General features: G+C 43.5%; 1 protein-coding gene and 1 gene segment (V, D, J or C); both read right to left on the reverse strand.

Moving 5' to 3' along the window:
• Positions 1 to 19,836, reverse strand: part of LOC310691390 (Ig mu chain C region-like) — an 81,400-nt gene that overhangs the window by 45,112 nt on the left and 16,452 nt on the right.
• The window catches only part of LOC310691339 (uncharacterized protein), a 77,937-nt gene that overhangs the window by 6,845 nt on the left and 51,256 nt on the right, over positions 1 to 19,836 (reverse strand). For 3 of the 4 annotated variants that reach the window (XM_083471080.1, XM_083471081.1, XM_083471083.1), the window contains 7 exons: positions 11,396 to 11,707; positions 8,677 to 9,012; positions 7,372 to 7,680; positions 5,843 to 6,163; positions 3,024 to 3,320; positions 1,969 to 2,295; positions 954 to 1,283 (listed from right to left, as the gene is read on the reverse strand). In XM_083471080.1, the coding sequence (XP_083327206.1) occupies positions 954 to 1,283; positions 1,969 to 2,295; positions 3,024 to 3,320; positions 5,843 to 6,163; positions 7,372 to 7,680; positions 8,677 to 9,012; positions 11,396 to 11,707 (2,232 nt within the window). Of the gene's footprint in view, positions 1 to 953; positions 1,284 to 1,968; positions 2,296 to 3,023; positions 3,321 to 5,842; positions 6,164 to 7,371; positions 7,681 to 8,676; positions 9,013 to 11,395; positions 11,708 to 12,581; positions 12,790 to 19,836 lie in introns of those variants that run through there. The other variant, XM_083471082.1, reaches the window with a different exon arrangement.

Here is a 19,836-nt window from a genome sequence, read left to right on the forward strand (position 1 = left end):
GTTGTGCTTGCTAATTTGCACCCCCCATTGTAATCCAAGTCTTCCCTTTCCATTTTCCTGTTGTGCTGCAAATTTGTGTCCCCCCCCCCAATTGTAATTGCAACAATGAACAACTTGGAAATTGAATACTGCAAACCCATAAATAGGTGTTCCGGTTTGTGAACTTTGCTTCGGAAGCTGAACATTCTCTGTTTTGAGTCCTGAGCTTCCGTTTTTACAGTTCCACTTCTAATTTGCCTCCCCCATTGTAATTGTAGTGTTCTGAGGTGATATTTGGAGCTTATATTTTGAGTTTTTGTTTTTGAGGCTTTTTCGGTTAATTTGTTTTTGTGACTGTGTGAAACCCAGCTCAGCTACTGATTGATTGATTGTGTGACTGCAGAAATGGACAAAAGCCCCCCCCCCCATCCAAACAATGACTATCATCAGTGCAGGTAAGAAAAAAATAATTTCAATTTTTATCATCTGCAATACTGTTTTATTTATTTTATATTACAGTACATTGATTATTGCTTTCATTTTATGGAGCAATGGTCTCATTAGATAGTAAAATTCGTGTTAAATTGCTGTTTTAGGGGTTGTTTTTAAAAGCCTGGAATGGCTCTTTGCATTACTTTCTATGGGAAAGCGCGCCTTGGTTTTTGAATGCTTTGGTTTTTGAACGGACTTCTGGAACGGATTAAGTTTGAGAACCAAGGTACCACTGTATTGATATACTGAAGACTGTATTTACTTTTCATGCTAAACTATGAGATCTATGTCCATCTGAAGCCCCATTACTTTCTCATAAATTCGAGGCCTAGTCTCTGATGGTTGAGTGATGAGGGACAGGCACCACATACATTTTCCTCTATCCATCCGTTGGTATGCAGAATACTATTTCCTTTGGAGATGCTATTTTCATAACCAGTAGTTGTTGACTTATCACACATTTCTTCCATATCTTCCCTCACCTTTGTTTTTTTGGATGGTCTGCTTCATGTCCGGAAAGAATGAGCAGGGATGAGAAATTAGGCACTGGATTGCATTTCCAGAATCCCAGGCCTCTCTGGTGATGGTCAACTGGCTTTGTAAGCTCTGGGTGAGGTTTGTGTGGCTTGTGATGTTTGCTTTTTCGGCATTCGTGGTGTAGTTTATGCCATTCACCATCCAGGTGAGCATGGCATGGTCCAGTTCATATCCCACAACAAGGCAAATAAAGAGAGCTTTACTTTGGGTTAGTAGTTTCTCAAGAGGTGGCTTCAGGAGGTAGAGACTGGGAGGTGGGACGCTCCCTTTACATGCTAGAGGGGAACAAAAGACAAAGATGGATTTTTATGATGGTCAGAGTAAAGCACTTGGCAGGAAGATAGAGAGAAATGGGGCACTGTGAGGAGAAGAGGAGCTGAGGGGTGAAGGGAGGTCCCAACTTTTTCAACAACACATTTGGAAACTGCACCAAATTCCCCATGGTGTAGGGTTGCCATACGCCTGGAATTTCCTGGACATAGCCAGAATACTGCAGTCAGAAGCAGTGTCCCATGTCGACAGTGTCGTTTTCGGCGAAAATGCTCAACAACTTTGGGCAAAACTAAAAAAACACACAACTTCAACAATTTTTGTCTCCGGATTTTCACTTTTTGAAATATGGCAGCCGTATCTGGTGAAGCCAATCATTTCCCCTTCAGATGGCCTATATTAGTCAAGTCCTCAGAAATGTGATTTATACATTCTATGCCCAACACACTGTTGTAGTGCAGGATGGGATTGTCTACTGATGACACCTGATTGCCTGGCAGTCTGTTTGCCTTAGATCTGATAGGAACCAGGGAAAATGTAGGAGAGCAAGACAGTAGAGCAAAAGCATGAGTTTTCTCTCTGGGGAGCGAAATGGACTAAGGAGAGCAAGAGAGGGAGAAAGTGTGTGTGTGTGTGTGTGTGTGTGTGTGTGAGAGAGAGAGAGATTCTGCAGTGGGCTTGGAAAATCACCTGTGCACTTGCTGATGCTGCTTGTCTGGATGTTACTTGTATCAGGTTGCCTTGCCTTGCAGGTATATTTCTGTAGTGTGTTCCATTCCTTCAGGGGCACAACCAAGTCTCTCCTGGTATAAAACTGGCCAGCATTCTTCAGAAGGTTTGCAGGCTTGGGGGCCTCTTGAGCCTTCCCACTGGCCTCCCATGTGACTTGGATGTTCTCTAGGGAGTTGCCATAGATGGAGCAGACTAAAGTGATGTTACCACTCTTCCCCACTCCTGTGCTGGGACAGAGTGGATCAGTGCTGAGAGTCAATGAGAGAGCTGTCGGCACAATCCAGTCTGAAGAGAAAGAGAGGGAAAGACAAATCTGTTTTGTAAGACTGTGGTGAGCGTTGGATTCTTCAAAATAACACTAGTGACGCTGGAATAAAACCATCAGTGGTTTGGGAATAGTATGTCCTATCTATATTCTTTTTCTTCCTGCTTTGCCTCTCCCATATTCAGCTTTGTATCTCAATTTTTTTCACTATTGCTTCCGTCCATGGTTCAGCCATCAGAACCTGCTGTCCAAACCAAAGAACTTTGTCTCTTAATTTCTGTCCAACTCCAGAAAATTCATTGGCTGCTCTGATGATGGGTGGCTAACTAGGCCTGACTTAAGTGGCTTACTTAATTTTCATTTACAGATAGGTAGCCGTGTTGGTCTGCCATAGTCAAAATAAAAAAATTCCTTCCAGTAGCACCTTAAAGACCAACTAAGTTAGTTCTTGGTATGAGCTTTCGTGTGCATGCACACTTCTTCAGATACACTGAAACAGAAGTTTCTCTCTCTCTCTCTCTCTCTCTCTCTCTCTCTCTCTCTCACACACACACACACACACACAACTTCTGTTTCAGTGTATCTGAAGAAGTGTGCATGCACACGAAAGCTCATACCAAGAACTAACTTAGTTGGTCTTTAAGGTGCTACTGGAAGGAATTTTTTAATTTTAATTTTCATTGTCTAACTGAGGGATTCAGCCCAGAAATTCTGGCAATTTGTTGTGTGGTTTATTGTTCAACATTACCTTTTTTCGAGATGTTCCTGACCACCTTTGTATTTGTTGCCTCATGCACCACCTCACATGTGTTGATCTCCACTTCTTGCCATTGAGAGATGGGCATTTTCAACTGGTTGCTGGAACTGTATGTCCCGTCTGCCATCTTTTGTTCCACAAATGTTACTTTCTTGTTTTGTGGACCAGCCTTCCACTCGATGCTCACATTTGGGGGTCTGTAGTTAGATGCGATGCACTTCAGCGTGATGGTTTTATTTTCTTGGTCTATTGACTGCACGAGTTCAACAGTAGGTGCTTGAAGCTGGTCTGTGAAGAAACTTCTGTTACAAGTAGCCATCATAAAATGGAAAAGAGTAGCATTGCAGGGTGGGTTAGGAAGACATCAAATTACCTGTATTAAGAAAAAGGAAGTCCTCAGGAGCATAAGCGAAAGAAATGAAGAAATTCTTCATGAGTGAAACAAAGTGGAACAGCAAACAGGACCTTGTGTGAATTCCTGGCATAGGCGGTAGAAGTGTTGTTGTGCGATAGTTGGGAGAAGCCGACAGAACTGAATTTTGAGCATGCGCAGAAAGTGTGGCAGGGGGTCAAGAATCAGTTGGGTGAACCCAGCAATGCTAGGTGCAGAGCAGAGGTCCTTAGATCAATGAAGTTAAGAGTTGTGTTTGAATGAGGATATATTGTCTTCACAACTGCTTACGCCTAAAGGTTATCCTGTCTGTGCGCTGAGTTCAGAGGACAAGACAATTCTCTCCAGTATCAACAGTTTGGAGAGACTCACCAAAGCCTGAACTCTGATCCACAGATGCTCCCAGTTTTTCTCAGGTGAATGTGTAAACTTCTCCTCATTGAAAAGCAGAGAAGTGATGCGAGGTGGTAAGAATGCTCTGCCTGTGGTGTTTTTTGATAGCCGCCTTGCACATGCAAGTCATCACCAGAAACATTTGCACAATGAATATGCATGGAAACATGCCGTGAGGTTTTGCTGAGAGTGTTGCACAACATATCTGCCTGCACGTGCTTTAGGGTTAAGCTTCACACCATGAGATTTCAGGAGATATCTTACCGAGGCTTAGTTACATCCTGACTTCAAATTCGTTGTATATTAAGTTGCATCCTGTGAGTGTGTACTCTTGGTATGCGATCCTTTGCCCTGGTCCAAGTGGATTACCATCCCACTGTTAGTCTATGCTTTGGTCCCTGTTACACACGCACCCCCTCCCAGAGGCAGAGCAAGGTGGGGGGTGGGGCGCCCCAGGTGCCATCCCTGACGGGGATGACAAAATCCTGGCCGGGCTGGATTGCGTCCCCCTGCCGCGCCAGACCATGCCCCCCGGCCCAGACCGCCATGCCGAATCGTGCCTCCTGGCCCGGCCACGACGGCGGAGTGCATCCCCTGACCTGGCCATGTGGGCCGGATCGAGCCCTCCCTCCAGGTGTGATCGTCCCGCACCCTGGGTTGGGAGTCGCAGGGGCAGTGCGCCATTACCGCATGCTCCCGTCTGGAGGAGGCAGGCAGGCAGGCAGGTCCATGCTGTCCCTCCTGGTGGGCTCTGCGCTCGCCGTCCCGCCCCTCCCAATGGGCAGTTCGCCCCACCCCTATAGGTGGTTCACACCGCCCCAGGTGTCGGAGAGTCTTCCTCCGCCACTGCCCCCTCCTCACAGAAATATTCAGATAGCTCAGTTGGTTAGAATGTGGTGCTAATAATACTAGGGTCGCAGGTTTGATCCCTGTAAGAAACAGCTGCATATTCCTGCATGCAGGGGTTCGACTAAATGATCCACAGGGTCCCTTCCAACTCTAATCTATGATTCTATTATTTGTAGTTGCAACCACTGCAAATTAGGGGCATGCAAGCACTCTCGGCCCTGTTGAAGGGAACCCAGTGGCTCAGTGTTGATTTTCCTCTGTCCTATGTCTTCCATGTTCTCCATCTACTCTTCTCTGAATCAAGGCACAGTTGCCTCTTCCTATATTGCTGAATAGGTGGCTACATCCCAATTGTAGCGTTGCACTGGTGTAACACTGATGTAACACTGGTTGCACTAGTGTGCAGTGTGAAATCTGCATTGGCAGAAGAACCCTTGTACCAAATCCCAAACTTTTTACCATACCCTACTTTTCATTCATTCATTCATTCATTCATTCATCATTTTATTTGTATGCCGCCTTTCCATAGTTAAAACAACGCTCAAGGCGGCTTACAACATGGCAAGATTTACACAATTACCAACATAACAAAAGTCATCAACAATAAATAAAACACACCAAGAAATACACAACCAAATGGAAAGCAATTTCCACATAAATCATAAAATCTAAAACTAAGAATACAGCATTAATATCAATCACAATTTAAAAAGACTTAGATAAAATATAAAAGCATTTTTTTAAAAAACACACACACCAAACAAACAAAAAACAGAGCCCTCCCAGCAGCAGCAGCAGCAGCAGCAGCAGCAGCAGCAGCAGCAGCAGCACTCCTTTATGGAGTCTGTCAGGCCCCGCCCCAAGCCAGGTGGAGAGAAGCAGGGCAGGGCCCTTCAGGCTCCCAGCAGGTCACTTGTCAGGGCTTTTTAAATGAATATAGCAACTTACAATATTTAGAGATAAGAGAAAGGAACAAGACCTTTTCCTGTGAACAGGCATTTCTTAGCTTCGGTGCATCTATCTCCTAGCAATGACCATGTGCCCCCCACCCCCAATGTTGCGGCCTACTAAGAAACGCAACCTTCTCTAGAGAGGAAAGTGTTAGAAGATTATCATTCATACAAAGAGCCTGACTGATCTTTGCAACCTCAGCACCCACCTTGGGAGATTCACTTACCAATGGGTACCTTTTCGCTCTTAGTGAGTGGCTGGTTGGACGAGGAATGGTGGACCACACAGCTGTAGCTGCCGCCCTTCCCCCCTGCTTCGTCTCTGCCAATTTTAAGGATGCTGTAAGTGGTGTACCCCTTCCCAGCTGGTGTCACTGGTCCGTTGTCATACAGTGTCTCATTCAGGATATTGTTGTCCTTCTTCCATGAGATGCTAATTTCCTCTGGGGAAAACCCATTCACATTGCAGACAAGAATCAGGGCCAGGGTACTCTGGAGCGAGACGTCAAGGTTGGCTTTTGAAACGGTGATGGAGGGCTCTATGGTTTCTGAATTCAAAAGAGGGAGACTATCACGATTAATGGAGTGCCTAGCTTTGTGCTAGCAAACTTGCTCAGGACAATTTCTCTCTCTCCCTCTCCCTCTCTCTTTCTCTCTCTCTCCCTCTCTCTCTCTCTCTCTCTCTCTCTCTCTCTCACACACACACACACACACGCACATGGTTTGTGTATGTGAGAGAGACTCATAAACCAATTAAAACAATCCACAATGCAGCTCCTAGACTGGTGACTGGGAGTGGCTACTGGGACCATATAACGCTGGTTCTAAAAGATCTGCATTGGCTCCCAGTGCGTTTCTGAGCACAATTCAAAGAGTTAGTGTTGAACTTTAAAGTCCTAAATGGCTTTGGTCCTGTATACCTGAAGGAGTAAAGGTAAAGGACCCCCTGTATGGTTAAGTCCAGTTGAATTTGACTATGAGGAACGACGCTCATCTCACTTTTCAGGCCGAGGGAGCTGGTATTTGTCCACAGACAGCTTTCCGGGTCATGTGGCCAGCATGACTAAACCGCTTCTGGTGTAATGGAACACCGTGACAGAAACCAGAGCGCACGGAAACACCATTTACTTTCCCACTGCAGTGGTACAGTACCTATTTATCTACTTGCACTGGTATGCTTTTGAACTGCAATTGTCTCCACCCCATCATTCAGCCCAGACACTGAGGTCCAGCTTTGAGGACCTTCTGGTCGTTCACTCATTGCTAGAACTATAATTACAGGGAACCAGGCAGGTAATGGTGCCTGCTCTGTGGAACGCCCTCCCATCAGATGTCAAAGAGTTAAATAACTATATGATTTTTCGTAGGCATCTGAAGGTCTTGTTCCGGGAAGCTTTTCATGTTTGATGCATTGTTCGTTTGTTTTTTGTTTCCTTTCCCCTCTGTATTGTATTGGAAGCCACCCAGAGTGTCTGAGGTAACCCAAGTCAGATGGGCAAGGTATAAGAAATAAATTATCATCATCATCACCATCACCATCATCATCATCATCATCATTATTATTATTAGGTGGGTGCCTCAGTGATTTCTCACTGCATGCACCAGAACTATGTGCTTAGGCCACAAACACCAAGAAGAATCACAGCCAATTACTGGCCCTTAAAGGTAATAATGTAGAAAGTTTGTAATCAGAGCAGAAGGAGAACTTGATAGCTGAGTTTACTTCTAGCAGCCAGACCTAGACATCCATACTTACGTGTCTCTTTCTTGATTGTTAATTGTTTGATGACTTCTTCATAGCAACCTCCAGCCACTTTGCAGGTGAATCTGGTACCCTTTCTCCATTGTTCCAAAGATATCGTGTGGGTGTTTTTAATCTCCTGTACTCCACTCATGGTCTTCTGACCCATAGTACTGGGCTTGCCATCCACATCCCAAGTAACTTCAATGTTTTCAAGGCCCAAACCAACCACAGCACAAGTAACATTGGCTGTCCCTTCAAACAGGTCTCTAAAGGATGGCTTGATGATGGAGACAGTAGGTTTTAGCAGTGAAGCATAGCAGGCTGGAGAGGAGGGTAAGATAAAGAGATTGGGAAAGATCCTTTAAAATCCTTGAATGTGCAAAAAACACACCCACCCAAGATGAGAACGAACACTACCTGTCCATAGTTACTTGTAAATGAACTCCATTAAATACAGAGGTTCTTGTTTATCAGTAGATATGAAAGGGCTGTTGCATAAACAAATATTGGTTGTATGTCTCTTTTTTGAGGTAAAATGTGGATAAAATCATGTTTCCCCATTTTTACTTTTTTCATTTGTAAAATCTAGGCATAATTTTATTGGGATTGATTTGACTGTAGAGAGAAACTATCTGTATTCTCTCTGTCTACTTTGTCAATTATATCCATCCCCTCCCCCCCCCCCAATATGGCATCTGAGACCATATAACACCAGTCCTGAAAGACCTGCATTAACTCCCAGTACATTTCTGAGCACAATTCAAAGTGCTGGTGCTGACCTTTGAAGCCCTAAACAGCCTCGGCCCTGTTTACCCGAAGGAGCATCTCCACCCCCATCATTCAGCCCGGGCACTGAGGTCCAGCTCTGAGGGCCTTCTGGCGGTTCCCTCCCTGCGAGAAGCCAAGTTACTGGGAACCAGGCAAAGGGCCTCCTCGGTAGTGGTGTCTGCCATGTGGAATGCCCTCTCATCAGATGTCAAGGAAATAAACAACTACCTGACTTTTAGAAGACATCTGAAGGCAGCCCTGCTTAGGGAAGTTTTTAATTTTCAATGTTTTATCGTGTTTTTAGTATTCTGTTGGGAGCCGCCCAGAGTGGCTGGGGAAACCCAGCCAGATGGGTGGGGTATAAACAAACAAACAAACAAACAAACAAACAAACAAACAAACAAACAAACATATCTCCCTTTTAGGTGACCTGGTCTTAAGCTGTTTATAACATAGCTCTATTGCATACATCCTGGCAAGCCCCTGATAATAATGCATAAGCTTCACCCACCCATCATTCCCTTATCCTTAAGAGCTGGTAGTTCTTACCCTGGCACTTGCTGGTGTTGTACATTATGATGTCCGGACTGCGAACTGATCGAGCTACTTTACATGTGTAGATGTCCCCTCTGTCCCAGCTCTCTTTGGTGATATTCTGTCGGACAAATCTGGAGTAGCTACTGCTTTTCCTTTGGTCTGCTGTCAGTGACACCTGCACTCTGCCCTGCTCCACTTCTCCATTCCTCAGCCATTCCACATAGGCTTTCCCAGGGCCAAGGCTCCGGAGGAAGCATACCAGCTCTAGGCTGGTCTCTGCGCCCTGCTCACTGCAGCTTGGGGTCAAGATGTTAACTTGGATCGGCTTTGAAGCTTGTAGAGTACAATCTGAGAGCAGAGAGCAGATTTTTGTTATGTTTGCTGGATTAATTCGTATAAGAAAGCCTACAGAAAACCTATATAAGATGAGGCAAGATAGAAAAACAAACTATGAAAACGCTAACAAGTAAAACATAACCTAAAGTATTAACTCAGGGGTGGAGTGGTTCTTCAGATGCTGTTTGACTCCTCTCTGCACCAGTCAGTCTGGCCCAATGGTCAGGATGATGGGGGTAAGAATTCAGCAACCTCTGGAGGAACATAGGCAGTGGCGTAGCGTGGGTTGTCAGCACCCGGGGCAAGGCAAGTAATTTGTGCCCCCTAACCCGTGGATTTGCGCCCCCTAACCCATGGATTTGCGCCCCCTAACCCATGGATTTGCGCCCCCTAACCCATGGATTTGCGCCCCCTAACCCTAACCCCCAGATGTTGCGCCCGGTGCGGCCGGCCCCCCCTACACCCCCCACGCTACGCCACTGAACATAGGTTCTCATCTGTGCTTTAAAACAACAGCAGAACACACAATGCCCTCCATACCTCAAGAGTTGGGGTTTAGGTTTCTATTTTAAAAGTGTCCTTCCTTTCAAAAACAGCATGAGAAAAAGAGGAAATCTGGGGAGAAACTATGTGCGACATTAAGTGCATTCTTTCATATGGTGTGCATCTTTTAAAAAATATTAAATAGCAGCTGCTGGAGCATGGGAAAGTGAGCTAATAGGATTTGCATGTGGTGTGTACACAGAGAGGAGATTAATCATTTCCCTCCAGACTGTGATCCTGACAAAATCACCCCATCCTGAAGCTGCTACTGCGCATGGGAGAGAACATAAGATTGACATCAGTGGTAGCTTCCAATTCATGCCAAATAGCAGCTGGAGAAGGGAGGGGGGCACAATTTTCAATTGGATCACACTCCAGGAGGAAGAGGTTACCTGTTTCTTGGAGCCTCCAGTAGCTAATTTTTATATCGTTTTTAAAAAGGATGCACAAAACCATAATCTCTCTGTTTAATGTCAAACATCCTCGGGCTCTCAAAGGGGGCAGGTTCATCTTTCAAATGCCCATGCTAATAATGCCAATTGTATGCTTCACATGAGCATTTTACAAAATTGACTGGAAATGTATTGGGGAGCCTGGAATGTCACCTTAATGGTGGCTGCTCTCTGTCACATCATGGTTGTCAACATGGCAGAATGTGATAAAGCATGTTGTTGAATCAGTTCCCTGAAATGCTCTTCCTTGAAAAAGTGTGTTCTCCTGCATGAAGAGCACGTGTTGCGGTGGGAGCTAGCAAGACACCCACTGTTGCTGGGCAAAAAAGAGTTTGGCCACCATTATCATTGTGCTGCCTGTTGCTTGGGAGATTTAAATGTTGCTATTTCATTATTGACAGCCATAGCTCTTAAACACCCTGCGCGCAGCGTTGAGCTTCCTCTTTTCGCTGCATGAATCGGAACACCCGCCCTCCCTCCCTGTTTTCAGGTTGTTCACTTGACCTTGCTATACCTGTCATGGGATCATGTGCTTTTGGGTCAGGGGCCCGGTAGGACTTTTGTTGATTTGGCTGATTGGCTGGTGCCATTTGGTTTTTGCCTACTGCGTAGCAAATTGTCACAACTTGTAAGGTTGCGGTTAAGCATTGGTTTTGGAATTGGTTGGTGGAGGGGTATGGACTGGCTGTGCCTGCCCCTCCAAAGTGCTGCTGCTGCAGGGGTTTTCCATTAAAGGAACCCTGGGGCTCGCCATGCTTTTGTCCAAACCCCTGTCAAGGGGCTAGGGCCACACAAGAGCCCCTGGGAGCATTTGGGGAGAGGTGAGGCATGGTTCCCAGTCCCATCTCTCTCCCCAAAATGTTTTTCCCCTTTCTGACTTTGTGGGTGTGCGAATGTCAGTCTGTCCCCATGTGGGGTCAGATAGTCGCAACCAATGCCTAAGCAACCACTCACATCCTTGTAATTTTAATAAAGTTGTGGCCAGAATTATGCCCAAAACCTTAAACTAAAATTATGTGTCAATTGTGTTTTATTGGGGGGTGTCTTGGGGACCTCGACACGCAATGACAGAAGCCCTAACGCTGTTATGCTTTCAGTATATGTTGAAGCTGTTTCTCCCATGCCTTCCCTAATTAGTGCATTCTATTTCTGCAGCTTTCAGTTTTTGTTGACCTCACATTTCTAACTTTGTTTTATAATCTGTATTAGATTCAGATTTTTAAAATTATGTCTTTTTTGATCGTAGTGGTCAGTTTTGTTTTGTTTTAAATGCTGAAGTGAATTAAAAACATGGGTACAATTGGCTCAAAAGAATAGCTGACTTTGTTTGTGTGCAGCATTTTTTAAGATCTCACAATCTGCTTTTGTTCCCCACCCGCCGCTGCCATCCCACATCTTACCATTATAGTGGATGGTTGCTGATGGTTGTTCCCCCTTTTTTGTCTTCTGGTTCACAAGGCACTGATAAGATTTTGTTTTAAGTTCTTCCGAATGGACTGTCAGCTGACTGGCACTGTAAAATCTGCTGCCTATTATTTGCTGTGTTGCTGTTGCTGGGAACGTTTTTGCTTGACTGCTGCTGGGTTGCCACTCAATAGTTGCAAAGTTTACCATATTTGCAACAAGGAGGCAGGCGAAGGTTACATCTGCCTTGTTTTCATCGGAGTCACAGCAAGGCATCAGGGGGAACAACAAAGGAGTTTCATCTTGAGCTATAGGAAAGCAAAAAGAGAGGGCAGGTAATGGGGAATACGAAAAGACAGAAATAAATCTATGTTTACACTACAGAAGCTTTTACAAATCCCACTGTCTCCAATAGGGTTTTCCCCCTAGTGTTGCTGTTGCTAGTAGTCGTAGAGAAGTTTTCACATTCTTAGTTTTCAAAGCAGTCTAGCCGTCAGGGACTGGGCAGAGGAGGAATGGTGGAGACCGTCTCCCCATCCTGACCCTTCCAGGGAGGAGGAAGAGGAAGACAGTATAGATTTACAACAAGGGTTTGCAGGAGGTCACAGCTCAGAGGCAGATGAGGGGGAAAGTTGGGGAATCATGGGAGAGGACGAGCAGTCAGAGCCAGAGCAACACCTGGCTGACATGTTGTCATTAGAAAGCATTCCACACCCTTCATCTCCAAGAAACCAACGGGCCTTAAAAGTAGAAGTGCAAAGAACTCGAAGACAGAGGGCACATAGTAGCACCTGTTGAAGTGATGAATGAGGAAGTGGGAGAGATGGAGGTTTGGGGTGGAGTTTCACTTGGGACAACGCCATTATCCAAGAGGCTGGGTTCTATAGCCTCTCTCTATAAAGACTGAAAGAGAAAAGGATAGTAAGAAACTTTTTCTTGTCCTTATACTTTCTTGGTCAACCAGCTAGGAGCCGCCGACAGCATTCCTGATACTAGACACAAATCTTATTTTGCCCCATTTAGACAACGTTTCTCAGTCATCATGTGATGCCGCTTCCATCCTTGTAATTCTCCTCAATCCTCACCTATATCACTATATTTCCTTTTGTCCAGAACCACAGCACACGGCTTGATTTAACCTGATTTTCAGCTAAGCATTACAGAGGTCACACAAAACATTACCTGGTGGAACAACAATCCATGTGGCAAGCAGCACATCAAAACCTTCCTCCGTTAGCTTCATTGCTCCTCTTCCCACTCAGTTCATAACAGAAATGGGATTAATCTATGATCCTCCAGAAATTATATCTGCCTCAGTTTACCAGAAAGCCATGCCTTAATGCTACAGAACTCTAGTGTGTTGGAGACTACAAGACATTTCCAATATAGGACTTAGGGTTGTATTTCCTTTTTTTAAAATTATTATTATCCTTAGGCACCAACAGAACACAAAAAAGCTATACATTTACGTCATTTGTTGCAAAGATACAAAATTAACAAAAAGAAAATAAACTCATATATTTTGACAATAAATCTTCTTTAAGTACATCTAATTTCCTGTCCCCTCCATACTTAATTTCATATTTACTAACTTGTTGCATAAACCTGTCTGATCAATAAAGTACAATAAAGTATTACCGGTATTTCTCCTGCGTCCTTGTTTCTTAATACAGCTACAGACGTTATTCAAAGGCAGCGACTGAGTTCATACTACCACAATTGCTCTTAAGATAAACTTCGAAAACTTCCCATTTTGCAATAAATACTTGTTTCGAATTGTCTTTCATATTTTCGGTTAATTTAGCTCTGCATATTCAACTTATTTCTGTAACCATTCTGACCTGGAAGGGATTTTATCACTTTTACAATTAGTCACTATTAGAATTCTCACAGTGTCAGTGGCATATAAAAATATTTCTCTTACATTCCTAGGAATGGCTGGTCCTGTAATTCCAATTAAAAAGGCTTCTGGTTTTTTTTTAATAAACGAAATCCTGAGTTCTATATACAGTGGTACCTCGGGTTAAGTACTTAATTTGTTCTGGAGATCCGTTATTAACCTGAAACTGTTCTTAACCTGAAGCACCACTTTAGCTAATGGGACCTCCCGCTGCTGCCGCGCTGCCAGAGCAAGATTTCTGTTCTCATCCTGAAGCAAAGTTCTTAACCTGAAGCACTATTTCTGGCATAGCGGAGTCTGTAACCTGAAGCGTATGTAACCTGAAGCGTATGTAACCTGAGGTACCACTGTAGAAGATTTTAATTTTTTTACATAGCCACCACATATGGAAGATTGTACCGATTCCTTCTTTACATCTCCAACAAGTACTAGATACATTTTTTATACATTTTGGAGAGCTTCCATGGAGTCAGGTACCATCGGTACTGTATTTTTTGAAAGTTTTCCCTCAACATGTAACATGCCAGGAATTTCCAATTTACTTTCCATAAATTTTCCCACTCTTTCAGATCTATATTGTACGCAAAATCATGATTAAATGGGCCCAGGGTTTAGGGTTGTATTTCTCATACTCACAGGGAGCTATTAGGCCATTCTGCTCTGTCTCATTCTACTGCCCTGCATTAATTGAGAGCGTACCCTAGAACGGAAGTGGGCAGAAGGTACCTTAAATCTTGATCTAGCGGCAGATCAGTGAGCAACTTGCAGCAGAATGGCAAAAATTTCTGACTCCCAATTGCATAAGAATAGCAGCAACAAAATACAAATTATATTGTTGAAGGAAATAAAGCTTATAGAAACCTGAAAGTAGATTTTTGTGCAAAAGAACTACAAGCTCTGTTGAGTTCTTATATACAAAAGCAGTTCCTTGGTTCAGAGTTCTTTAATTCTGCATCTTTTGCATCATGCTCTGGTTAGTGCATCTCAGGGTCCTAGTGATAATAAGGTAGATCCCACAAGCTTAATATCCACCCAACTGTACTCCAGAAAACATGCACTAGTTCTCTGCTTCTACCCATTCCAAATGAACTGCATTTAAGGAGAGTATGCGCACTATTATTGATCTTCTGATTGCAACCCCTCTGATGAGTCTCTGAGGAGCCCCACAGATTTTAGGAAGCCCACCTCAAAGCTACTATTTATATAAATAATTAAGAGAGTCTCAAAGCAGCTAACATTTGCCTTTCCCTTCCTCCCCCCAACAAACGCTCTATGAGGTGAGTCGGGCCGAGAGACTTCAAAGAAGTGTGACTAGCCCAAGGTCACCCAGCAGCTGCATGTGGAGGAGTGGAGATACGAACCCGGTTCACCAGATTACGAGTCTACCGCTCTTAACCACTACACCACACTGGCTCTCACTACACTGTAGCTCATCATTCTAAATCAGCCTTCCTGCTTAGTAGTGCCAAGGGAAGAAAACAATCAAAGCTTTCTCAACTCATGAAGTTGATTGTTTTCTTCCCATGGCACTTCTAAGCAGGAAGGCTGATTTAGAATGATGAGCTACAGTGTAGTGAGAGCCAGTATGGTGTAGTGGTTAAGAGAGGTAGACTCATAATCTGGGGAACCGGGTTCGCGTCTCCGCTCCTCCACATGCAGCTGCTAGGTGATCTTGGACTAGTCACACTGCTTTGAAGTCTCTCAGCCCCACTCACCTCACAGAGCGTTTGTTGGGGGGAGGAAGGGAAAGGCGAATGTTAGCTGCTTTGAGACTCTCTTAATTATTTATATAAATAGTAGCTTTGAGGTGGGCTTCCTAAAATCTGTGGGGCTCCTCAGAGACTCATCAGAGGGGTTGCAATCAGAAGATCAATAATAGTGCGCATACTCTCCTTAAATGCAGTTCATTTGGAATGGGTAGAAGCAGAGAACTCCTTCAGGTAGTGATAAAGTGGGATATCAAATCCAAACTCTTCTAACCACCTCTAGGAATTGGCTCCTTACGTACTGCAAGATGGAGACTGGGTCAACATAACTTGTCAGCCCATGACTGACAGGCCCACCGCACAGACCTACAACTTCACTTTCATGGCTCCTCTATTCAAAATGGAACCCTCACCAAATCAAAAAAGAAAGCCATCCCCAAGAGTAGCTAAGATGACAAAAAGGTCCTTTGGCTTCCCACCCTGCAAGGTCTACCATTTCTCGTTTCCTTTGCCTTTCAACAGCATCTCCACATTCTATCCCTCTAAAGTAGAGCACTAACAACCTTCCAATATCTAATACGGGAAGCACACCTGCCGTCTTGAAATCTAGTTAGCTCTTTCAAAATAATTTCATCAATAAACTATCCCTTACTGCCTCTGGTTGAAATAGTGTCTTGGGATTCAGTCATAATTACGTCATAATTATAAGTAGCAACTACAGCAACAGTAATAATTTACAAGCAAGACGCTGTGTCAGTGAAGAATATATCTTTATTGCAGTATTACATAGCAATCATAATATAAATGAGAAACATTCTAGTCGGTACATATTGTGCAATGATTCCTTGTCTGTTGAAAGTTAAAAGTGCAATATTCACATTAAGGCTTTCGACCAGGTATACAACTATAGCTGAAATAAAACATGACTACCAAAGAGATGATGGAAACACACATATACACTCAGAAAAGTGAAGCAAAATTGCACCATAGCTCTAAAATGTAAACAGTGGGTCTAAATCTAGTTCAAGCCAGTGAGTATCCTGAGGTCATGATGCAAAGTAAGACAGAAAGGCTTGCATCCTTCCTTCTTCTCCAAAAGTGGACAAAGAAGTCAAGTCCTTTATTATGTTGCTGGTAAATAGAGAAGTCACTGTCTGTTGCCGGAAGACCCTTCACGCTGCTATTTCACCTGGAATTAGGAAGGAAGAAATAATTTCGCTACTGAAGAAGTGCATCATGCAAGGACCTACCGTTTTGCAACCTCTCATTCTGCGTAATGTGGACTACCCCCAACCCCAATGATGTCAGAGAATGCTGGGCTCATGAAATAAAGGGTGAGAGGAAAGAGCAATAGTGGGAGTGGGTAGAGGAATGGATGGGGAAGAAGCTGAGATGAACTGGAGAAGAGCTGCTGAGGAATGAAGGTTGGGAGAGAAGCCATGGTGGAAGAGAACGGAGAGAGAAGTGGACAGGCAACAAAGTAGAGAACAAGCGAGCACCAGCTACTGACTGAAGTTTGACTTGCTGAATGGTTTCACAAAATGGCGCCTGTCCTTGGAGCTTGTTCTGGCCTGCTCTTGTGAAGCCCACGGGCCCTCTTGCCCTCCCGGTTCCACTTAGCATAAGAGAATGGCTATTGCCTGTTTCACTTTAGTACCCTGCCTTCCATTTGTTTTTACCTTTATGACGGTCACAGTGGCACTGTAGAACAGGCTCACGAGAAAAAGGATGATGAAAGTGGAAAGGATGGATGAGATGTTTTGGAACTCCTCGTCATCGACGTCCACGATCCCATCTAGGTAAACTTTGGACAATACACGGAGGTCAGCACTTTCTGGATGGTGATTTCTTATTGCAGCTAAGACACAGAGAGCAAGAGAATGTTGCACAAACAAGGTGAGGGCTGAGGACCTCGGGGGGGGGGGATGGGAAAGAGATGATTTGGGAGGCAGCAGAGTTCTGTTTTGAGTTAATGATTTTCAAGCAAGTGACAAATCATTGCTTAGTGGTGCCTCAGGCACAGCAGAATTCTGCACTTGTGGTATGAATGAGGGGTGCAAATTAAAGATCTACCTACATATCTATCTATGTAAATTCACAGGAATGAAGGTTGCAGGCGATTGCATGCTGCTATGGGGGGCAAAATGGCAAAGCAACTAAAGTGAGCTCCTGCCCAAAGAGTTGAATTCATGCTTCTTGGAGCCATCGATTTTTTTTAAAAATGAGATCTGCATAGAAATACCTACTTAATGAATGGGGAATGAGATGTCAGAAACTAACCCTGTTAAGCCCTCATGAATTTGATAATAACTTTCCTCCTGGTCCTGATGTTTTTGTGAAGTCCTTGGAAGGACTGCATTCCAACTTGCAAAAACCGCCTGTTACAATATAGCTATTTATTATAGAGCCATAATATGATGCAATCTAATTTTTGGAATTGATTTTGCAAAATTCACTCTGCAATGAAGGGAAGAGAAGATGTCTCATTTTGGGATATCCCTGTGCGCGAGTTTATGTCTCATTCATTAGTTTTATGTGTCACTCGTTAGAGGATTGTTTTCTACGATTATTGTTATTTTAGCATTTTATTTTATTTTTCACCTTCCAGGCACACACACAGCTTAGCCCGAGGCCCCACGCCGGCAGCAGTATTTTAGCATTTCATGTAGCAGTTCTAAGCCTACAAAGAACTTTACAATTAGTATCTCATTTATTATCACAACTCTGGTCAGTCAGGATGTGAGATAAAGTGGTTTGCCCAAAGATGCCCAATGAGATTGGGGCTGAGGACTAAACTTAGATCTTCTGGGCTTAAAGTATAGCACTCTATCATCCCACCGTACCAGCTTGTCATATTTTATGTGTATTCACACATGAATGTCCACGTGTGTGTGTGTGTGTGTGTGAGAGAGAGAGAGAGCGCACCAAGATCATTTCATTTTGTGGATTTCCTTTGGATTCACCCCTGGTTACAAACATACGTAATGCAAACAGTGGTTGATTATATGTCACCTAAATCTTGGTTAATTGGAGAGAGGTGGTAAAAATGGTATTACAGACCTGTAAGGTTATATCATATTACAAAATCTGGAAGTAAGAATTGTTGGAGGAAATGTGGAGTGATGGGAACGTACAGTCATATGTGGTGGGATTGTAGTTAATGAATTCTGGAAACAGATTGGTATAGAAATATCGGCAATTGTGGGTAGGAAGGTGGAAATATCTAAATTAATCGTTCTTATTAGCCTGAGTAGCACCGAGTTAGAAACAAAAGAGGAATGTAAATGGGTAAAATTGATGGTAATTGCAGCCAGACAGGTTATAGCAAGTACTTGGAAAAATGCAGAAGGGCTAGAGGTGAACCAATGGGGGGGGGGAATTGAAAAATATTATAATCTTAGAATATCTAACTGTGAAGATAGATAAAATGAAAGGGTTTAAGGTCAGTAAGAAGGAGGAGGATTGGTTTGAGAAGATATTGAATTATTTGGGCAGGTTTGAACAACTTGGGGCAATTAAAATGTTAAAAGTTAAATAAACCTTGTGGAGGGAGGAGTGTTAAGTTATATAGAATTGTACACATAGGTGATTTGAATATGTTATCATTGATTATGTATACCCAATGTATCAGCCACCTGGGGGGTTTCACTGTTTGTTTTCACTGTTTGTGTTTTGGTTGTTGGTAAAAATAAAATTAAAAAATAAAATTGGAGAGTGGTGACCACGTATACCAAATACGAAAGAAAATTGAGTATAAATATAACCCATTCATTGAGCCTCCCCAACGTGGTAACTGGGTTTCAACTCAACAATACAAAAGGTGGAAAACCCTCCACCTTGCTGTGGAATGGCTCAAGCATGGGATTTTGGCTCAACCTTATTCCACAGCTTGCCATTGCTAGGAAGGAATGGGAAACAGTATGGACGGCAAAGGGTGACTTCTGCATCCTGGTGCCTGTTGGTCTTCCTCTAATTGAACATGAATGAGGCAACTGAAGATGTGCTTGTCTTTGTCATAGCCAAACGTTCCTCTCCGTGGGTTTGAGAGAGAAGGAAGAATATATAGTGTAAGGATGACTTATTCCTTCAAATGGGCAACTTGTTTCTGTCCTCATTCTCCCCCTAGCTCCTGCTGGCCGAAAATCAATGGCAGAGGATGCTTCCAGGGTCCTTAATCTAAATGAGGTGTAATTGCCCCCCAATGGCCATCAGTATGGGAGGGATGCTTTTAGAATAGGATGCAGAGGTTCAAGAGAAGCAGCACATCTGCATCCGTACCATCATTTATTTGATCCTGTAAGTGATTGCTGCTCTCCATATTGGTGGCGGAAGATGTGAACTGGCCAAAGAGATTGTCGTCCACAGATGCATATCTGTGTCAACAGTTTCAACGTAGCTTTCTCCCTCAAAAACTAATGATTACGAAAATGTTACTACTTTGTAGTAATGGATGAGATTACTATTTATGTCACAAGAGTTCTAGATTCTTTCATCAGCAAGAGTCTTGATGAATTAAGTGATTTATGAACTTTTTATTTAATGCTCTGTTTCTAAAGTTATAGATTAACTGTGGAGCTTTGTTGCTAGATATGCATCCGAGTATCTTCAAGAGAATCCCTCGATGTCATCCATTGACATGTGGGAGACTATCTTGGTGGTGGTGGTTGCGATCATTATCATCATTGATGTAAGGTATTGGCTATTTGCTACTTGATAAACTTGTACTGTGGGGAACCCAAATGGAAGCGATGCCTTGCTATCACCCAGTCACATGATTATTTATATGTACACGTTTTGCTATTGCCTTCAGCCTTTTGTTTTAAATTCTCAG

This window comes from Podarcis liolepis, assembly GCF_965112155.1.
Source record: "Podarcis liolepis genome assembly, chromosome: 13".
NCBI lineage: Eukaryota > Metazoa > Chordata > Lepidosauria > Squamata > Lacertidae > Podarcis > Podarcis liolepis.